Raw genomic sequence first — 7,808 nt, forward strand, 5'->3', positions numbered from 1 at the left:
CACATTGTTTGAATTCGATTACCAATTATTGGTTGTTGGGACGGCGACGTGGAAGTTTACACCCTTCGATGGGGCAGTTTTGAACGGTGTGTTGTTACATGTGAACATTGTGTTCTTTTGCCTTTCTTTGGCAAATACTTACAATAAAAGTGATATTGTACTTTAGTAGTACTTCAACTGAAGTTTCAATGAATGTTTGTGATGTTGTTTTTTTATGTTACTGTCGATTATGTCTATTTTTTGGTGTTTTAGACAGACTTTTTTTGTAAAATAGCAACTAAATGTATTCATTTCACGCCTAGCTAAAGTAAATATAACTAGTATCGGCCATACATACAAGTGTTCACCTTCACCTCCACAATAAATTCTTCTCAAAACTAATTATATTTGGATCAACATACAGCCTACTTTGCGGGTCGCACGACCGATCGTGCGCAAGCTAAAGACTACATATCCCAGAATGCTTCTAAAAAAGACACTTAAATATTTGCCTTCTCGTTCATTAAATACATATTGACATTGTAATACAAACATTTTTTTTTATTATTGTTCTGAAAACTTCAATACGAACAATACCACGTTTCTGTGGGAATATTAACTAAAGAATATGTTGGTGTTTTTGGACCGGCGGGGTCCTCGACTTGCGGTGTTTGATATGATACTTCACAGTTCACACTGAAGTGAAGTTTTGGACTACGCGGTTAGCCTCCTCGACTCTTCGTCCAAGCCTGTTGTTGGGCCCTAAAACAACGTTTCATCGGCTCTCCGGACATATTGCTTGGCGGACTTGACTATGGAGTTCGTCCGGGTGCTTTTGTGTGTCCTGTCCGTGCTCGTTGCGCTTGTTTCGGAGAGGTTTGCGGTGTTGGCTGCCTTCTCTCAGTCTTTGGACAGCGACTTCACGTTCACTCTATCCCCCGGTCGCAAGGAGTGTTTCTTCCAGACCATGAGGAAAGATGCGTCCCTGGAAATTGAATACCAGGTTAGATATTTACATGTTTTGTCTTGTATAATAACTGTGTCAATACAAACATAATGAATTTCGAAAAAAAATCAACCCTAAGGAGCATAAGGAGGACTTGTAGTCATATTTATATATCGTCAACGCTGAACTTGTCATGCCAGTTACTCTTGTGCAGCCATTGCTGTGTGGATGTGTGTTTTGGGGTCTTTGGAAAAATTAATATTAGTCTAAATCATTCACTTGTCAGGACTTACGGTCAACACATATTTTTGTTACAGTATATCCAGTAGATTACACATGTGATAAATATTTGAGTAGATGCAGTCCGTCAGGGTTTTTATTCCCTCCTTGGTTAATTTGGTCCACTTTAACAATGTGACGATGTGATAATAGCTACAGCTTCCACTGTAGTGGTAGATTTCTTCCACCAATGTTTTTGTTTCTTTCAAAACTCAGAAAGTCCAACAGAGCATCAGTTGTAGCAGGAAGCTTAAAAAAAAGTTTCTGCTGGAGGAACGTGTGATTGAATATCTATGTCTTGCATCAGTGATACTGTATTCATTATTGTTCGGTGCTTACCAATCAGCACTGTTAGTAATGCTGTCATCTTCAGGCTATGCAGAACGCACCCTGTTATTACAACATTCAAAATGCTCACTGACAAAAATTTGCATGCTTTGCTCACACCCTGAATTATCGTATGAAACCTGTTCTTCCTGACGCACAACACCGTGTATACATCCACTTCTGTCTTCCGGTGAGATTGGGGTGTGGCTTTAGTCCTTTTTGTGCGAGACACCTCAAAGTTCTTATTCTCGTCTTTTGTTGCATCTGCCTTTGAGAACACATAGAATTTTGTTTATATACTTGTGAAACAACAACAAAGGCTTCTAGTTCTTAGTGATTGAGAACATAGCATCTTATCTAAGTCAGTGGATAATGGTTGAAACCAAAGTAAAAAGTAACCCTTTAACCAACACTGTAGAAAATGTCATCTATTGTAAGCTCTAAATTCCTTGAGCGTTCATCACTGTCTTCTACTCTCCACAGGTATTGGATGGTGCAGGTCTGGATGTAGATTTCTTCATCTCGTCCCCGTCTGGCCAAGTACTCTATAGTGACTACCGCAAGTCAGATGGAGTGCACACGTAAGTCGCAAAGGAGATTTTGGAGACACAATGATCGCCAATGACGCCAACTTATTTTTCACTCCTGCTTCTTCTCCAGTGTTGAAACTGAGGAGGGAGACTACATGTTCTGCTTCGACAACACGTTCAGCGCTGTCTCCGAGAAGATCATCTTCTTTGAGTTGATCCTGGACAACATGGAAGACAACGAAGAACCAGATGAGTGGAAGGAGTACGTGCATGGAACTGATTCGCTGGACATGAAATTGGAAGACATCATGGTGAGGATGCAGCCACCCTTTCTTGATGCCGTCTCACTGCTCAGAGTGCGTTGTATTTAGTAGCATCAAAATGTTTTTTGGGGGGTTTTACAGAAGGAAAGGAGTTAACACCTTTTAATCTGACTAAAATTGACATCTATTTTTTCCCCAACTCCATCTCACGCCTTGAGATCCTCCTTTGCCCTTCAATTCTAGTTACTGTGTGTTTGTTTTGATCCCGCGGGTTGTTTTAGACTTTGCTCCTCTCTTGTCTGCCTTTCCGATTGACACTGTGCCAATGAATCTCATTGGATGACATGTTGGCAAGAGAAGTGAAGGGGGGTGTAGAGTGACCCTGCAGGCCGTTGACCAAATGACATGCAGTGTACCACGTGTAAGGTTTTTCCAAGGAGAGCCAGTAACCATGCCAGACTATGCCATGCAGGGGCACAGCGGGAGTTTCTACCACATAGGACAGCAAAGCCAACTATTTTACAGAGGCGGTGGATGGTGGTCTGCTCATCACCAGCCTCAATAAAAGACCATTTCACTTAACCTTTGGAGCTTTTTTTTTTCTTTTTTTTGAAATGTAGAAACTAAGGAAGTCTTGTTAGGTTAAGGAACAAGGTTTTCTGTCTGCCCTCCTACATGGGGAGCTGCAAAGTCACACAACAAGCATCTTAACTAACGCCTTTAACTTGTCTAATCAGGTGCAGTCAGTCCTTAGAGTTCCTGCACAGGGCTGCACCACGTCTTGGCCAGAAATGACCTTTGTTTTGTGTCAGAGGTCACATTGACTTGACTCAAAAGACAGGAAATGTGTCCTGCAGCTGTGCAGGAACTTCTTTTCTCACGGTAGAGGGGACAAGCTTGATGGAACCTCCCTGTTCGAGCACAGTGCACACCTCACTCTTACCTGACACTCTTGCATGGTTGCTTTCTGGTTTAGCTTCGAGGAGGAATGCGGTTTGCAATTTTCCCCCTAAGAGCCGTTGCCTTGCCTCGGAATAAATTTCATTCGGGTTTAAGAGCCTCAACAAATGAATCCGTGCCTCTGCCCCCGGTCAAATCCCTTTAAAGATTCTAAAATGGAGCCTGTGCTTTTCACCTCCCCCAGGACACCATCAACAACGTGAAGAGTCGACTGGGCAAAAGCGTGCAGATCCAGACGTTACTGCGGGCGTTTGAGGCACGTGACAGGAACCTGCAGGAGAGCAACTTTGACAGGGTCAACTTCTGGTCGGTGGTAAACCTCATGGTCATGACGGTGGTGTCGGCTGTTCAGGTCTTCTTAGTACGCTCGCTGTTTGACGACAAAAGGAAAACCCGTACATAACACGGCTGCAGATGGAGGGACGAAGACGTTCCGCCGGAGTGCCTGGTCTGTGACCTTTGACCCAGCTGTACACGTTTGCATGTATACAAACAGACATTTTAAAGTTCATAATTACAAAGTAACCACTGGAAAGATTCGGGGGCGGCGAGGATCGCTGGTTCAGAGCAATAGCCAGCAACTGAGTCCCAACTAGGGTAGCCAGAGTATTTTTGTCTCTCTGTCACACCTCTCATTGTTTTATAGTCCTCCCTCGCTGCTGCAATACTTCTAATCAAGTGTCATTATCAGCACGCCATGATGTGACTTTTTTTTTTTTTTTTTTTTCTAACAGTCCAAAGTTAGTAGGTCGGCTGCCAGAATCGAGACCGGATGAAAAAGTGTCACAATGTGAGAAGAAATAAAGAGAAAAGAACAGAAATGTTTGTCATCCTCTAGTTTCCCGTCCTTGTTGTATTACTCAGATGCCTTAGCGGTTTGTATTTAGCAGCCTTCCTCCTGCCAATCACTGAGGCCTTTGAATGTGGTTCCCCATTTTTTTAATCTAGACGTTCAGCAGTACTTTTCCCCTTGCACAATGAGACTAAAATATCAGGCAGTTCGGTTAAACTGCATCTCATTGTCACTATGACCTCTGACCTCATCTCCTCTGCCGTGACCCATGGCTGTGTCCTAAATGCAGCCCACCCTGCCTCATGGCTGCTGGCAGGTGTCTGCTTACAGTCGCCTACTGAGGGAAGATGTTGAGCCTGCCTTCCCGTATGGCGACAGAAGTCTATTTCTATCTCCCGGACACCTGGAGGGTTGTTACCACTGCCATCCGGTTGCACTATTCGGTTAAATATGCACAAGCCATTCGCTGCCTTGGCCACGCCAGCTGTACTTTCTGCCACTTGTATGTGTATGTTTTGGTTGATGTTCATGTTTTAACAAATCTCTGATCTAAATACTGGCGTTGTTCACGTTCAATTTGACCCCAAATTTTTTTTGAACTATTTTTTATTTTTTTATCAAGATAGAACAACACATTGTGTTGTCCTTTTATTGTTTTGAGCTATATGTAGCTAATATAGCTCAGTCACTTATGAGCCTGGCTGGTGATGTCATGTTTCAAACTTGTGAATCGATGTCTTCCACAAAATTTTGGTAAGTCTGTTTTATTTGTTTTTACAGGTATTGTCTTCCAATTCTGTATCATATGCGTATGTGTTGTGGATCCTGCAGTAACAGACAGATTGCTTAAAAGTAGTATTCTTCATTATTGTCATTATCAGTCTCCAGTCCCTGTTGTATGTATTAAATGTATGATTGCAGTCCTGTATGTTATGGTTTTGTCCTATAAGCGATGGCGAAATGCCACAAAGATTCTGTTCACTTTGTTTCTGATTCTTTCTTTGAAATAAAATTCTACAAGTATTTCAAGATTATTAGTACTTTTAGGAGAATACATATTTCTAACAGCAGCTACACTGTTGTTGTTTTACTAATGTTTTACAAATCTAAATGATACTGCAGGGGCAAAGGAAATGTGACTCAGTGGGGTATTTATTCTACTAATGTCTTGAATCTTCATCTTGTAGATGAAAATGTGTGTACATTAAAATTTTTAAAATTTCTAACCATTGTCTGATATGTTCCTATTGACCAATATGCCTTCTATTCTTATGAATAAGCTACGAAGGTCACTTCAGATACGGCTGACCCTTTGAAGCATGCAACAGCTGACATGAAATCAGTATGTTTATAACAGAAGTGTTTTACCATTGTTTTTATTACATACCTATCAGATAGTTGTCCTTAAGAAAGAAGGTGTGTGTGTGTGGGGATTGTTATCAAAATATAGACTTCAGTCATATAACATGCCTAATATAATTAAATCAACCAATTCCGCTTCTCAACATTCATTTACAATGGAAAACTGGGGCTACATTCAAAGCCCTTTCTGATACCTATTTTAAAACAAAAGGGGGCGCTGCGAGCCATGAAAATTGTACCACTTCCGGGAACCGGTATGGCGAGATTGTCAGGTCCACAAACAGAATCGTTACCGGTCTAAATTTCATCCCAGGTAGGTTTCATGGGCTTTGCACTTCGACAGCATATTATTTCTCGTATCACTTGTTAATATAACTTGTCCGGACGAGGTCGTTTATTTTAAAGCTGTGAAAAAAATAAAGACCGGAAGTACCGGTGTTTTCATGCTAGTACGGCGCGAACCTCCAATCTGGATACTACATATTTCAAATTTCTCCAGATTAGGTCACTCTATCAAACAGCAAAAACCAAGTCCTGTCTTAAGCCACTCCTGCTACCCTATTTTCCAGACAGCTAATTATCACCAACGCTAACACGAAGAAATCGTCTACTACGCCCGCCAGATATTACAAGGTTGTGCTAATATTGGTTATCCTGCTCGTGCGCAACCGAGGGATAGGTGAGCAATGCAACAAGAGGATTCTTCGAGTCAATCTGTTTTTTGTTTGTAATGTGTCGAGGGCGATGGGGCCCGACGGTGCTCCAGATGAAGGTGTGCCCTGGCGGAAGGTGCTATGGGAACGACAGCCGTTCCCAGATAACTATGTGGACCAGCGGTTCCTGGAGGAGCTACGCCGAAATGTGGGCATCCGGCAATACCGCTACTGGGCCGTGGCGAGAGAAGCAGGCTTCGTGGGGCAGCAGCTCTCCTGTGTGGCCATCTTCATCACACTCTGGCTCTACATGGAGCAGGTACTCCAGAGATCTGTGGACTGCACAGCTGATCAAATTGTATACAATGAATGTGGAATTAATCCAGGTCCCTACTTTTTTGTTGTTGTTGTCACAGGGTCTTTTATCCCCTGAGAGGCTGTTGTGGACCTGCCTCGTCTGTGCCCTGCTGGGTTATGGCTTGCATCAAGCCCTGACGACTAAACTTGAATCAGGCTACAAGATCCGGACACATCTGGCCAACTTGCAGAGCGCCACCATATTTCTCTCCTTCACTTTTGGATTCTCACCAGTGCTGAAGACTCTAACAGAGTCCGTGAGCACGGACACGGTGTACGCCATGTCTGCAGTGATGCTGCTGGCCCACTTGGTGTCGTTCCCCTACGCCCAACCCTCTCCCCCAGGCAGCCTGTCCTTAAACGCAGCCCTGTTTGCCTCAGTGTGTCTGGCCTCGAGGTTACCGGGGGCGCTGCACACCTTCGCCATGCTCAGTTGCGCCCTGCTCGTGTTTGCACTGTGGCCCTGTCTGCTGCAGAGGCTGAGGGAAAACGCCCCGAACCAGTTTACCGGCTTATGCGTTGGAGTGTGCATCGGAGGGGTGGGTGGTCTGGGCTCCCAGTCACCAGGGGGGGCCGTGCTCTTAGCGTTGGCGTTGGGCAGCGTCACATTGCTCTGCCCCCTGCTGCTAGTCAGGCTACAGAGGCACAAGGACAACATCCATGGACCTTGGGATGAGGCTGAGATCCGCGAGGACCTCAGTCACTTCCTTCGCTAACAGTCAATATTGTCAACATCTGTACATCAACCGCACACTTTTTCTTTTCTTATTGTCCAAGGCTGGGAAAGTTTGGCCCCTCCGCACTACATAATCAATGGAATAAGTCTATTTTATAATATATAGATATTTATATGAAAAATGTAACTGTAAGCAGTATAGTGGTGGCGTGTTGTTTTTTTTTTAATTTATTTCTAACTCAGTGGAACAAATCTTACTTACTGCTTAATTTAAATGACTTGTATGTCTTGCATCAAAATATTTCTAATGTTCAAGCTGTTGTGGAAAAAAACAACAACTTTTTGACCGAACAATTTTTGGGTTTAGGCATCAAGTGCTGAGTTACACGTTACGGTTGTGTAACAAATGCTATGCAACCATGAACAATGTAAACTGTTCTTTTATAAATTAGTTGTTTTAAGATGGCGGGAGGGGGGTCAATACGATGGCTGCTGAAATCAAATGTACTGATGCAAAGTGATGCATTTTGTTTTCAAGGGCTTCTTATTAATATAAGTAAACACTGCAGTTCTAAAGATATTTACTAAATTTTTTCCTGACAATATTTTCCTGAAATGTGTTAGAGCAAGGACAGTGTTTTTTAATGAGAATAAAAATCCTGCCATAAAGATTAAAATTTATC

The 7,808-nt window shown here is 42.9% G+C and overlaps 2 protein-coding genes across 3 annotated transcripts; both read left to right on the forward strand.

Annotated features, from left to right (window-relative positions):
- Window positions 1–622: 622 nt before the first annotated feature.
- tmed5 (transmembrane p24 trafficking protein 5) lies at window positions 623–5,299 on the forward strand. Its single transcript, XM_076039284.1, has 4 exons — window positions 623–982; window positions 2,015–2,112; window positions 2,192–2,372; window positions 3,469–5,299. Exons 1-4 carry the CDS (start codon window positions 794–796, stop codon window positions 3,685–3,687), a joined length of 687 nt encoding a protein of 228 aa, XP_075895399.1. The 5' UTR covers window positions 623–793; the 3' UTR covers window positions 3,688–5,299.
- A 300-nt stretch (window positions 5,300–5,599) lies between these two features.
- pigc (phosphatidylinositol glycan anchor biosynthesis, class C) lies at window positions 5,600–7,806 on the forward strand. Of its 2 annotated transcripts, XM_076039276.1 has the most exons (3): window positions 5,600–5,752; window positions 6,180–6,411; window positions 6,509–7,806. In XM_076039276.1, the coding sequence occupies exons 2-3, from the start codon at window positions 6,184–6,186 to the stop codon at window positions 7,163–7,165; spliced, it is 885 nt and encodes a 294-aa protein (XP_075895391.1). In that variant the 5' UTR covers window positions 5,600–5,752; window positions 6,180–6,183; the 3' UTR covers window positions 7,166–7,806. The 2 variants fall into 2 exon arrangements, with proteins under 2 accessions (XP_075895391.1, XP_075895392.1); XM_076039277.1 differs by lacking the exon at window positions 5,600–5,752 and having other exon boundaries at window positions 5,759–6,411.
- Window positions 7,807–7,808: the final 2 nt, after the last annotated feature.

The sequence above is a fragment of the Nelusetta ayraudi genome, unplaced genomic scaffold (genome assembly GCF_046127955.1).
Source record: "Nelusetta ayraudi isolate G7.1 ecotype Tasmania unplaced genomic scaffold, CSIRO-AGI_Nayr_v1 ptg000059l, whole genome shotgun sequence".
Taxonomy (NCBI): Eukaryota; Metazoa; Chordata; class Actinopteri; order Tetraodontiformes; family Monacanthidae; genus Nelusetta; species Nelusetta ayraudi.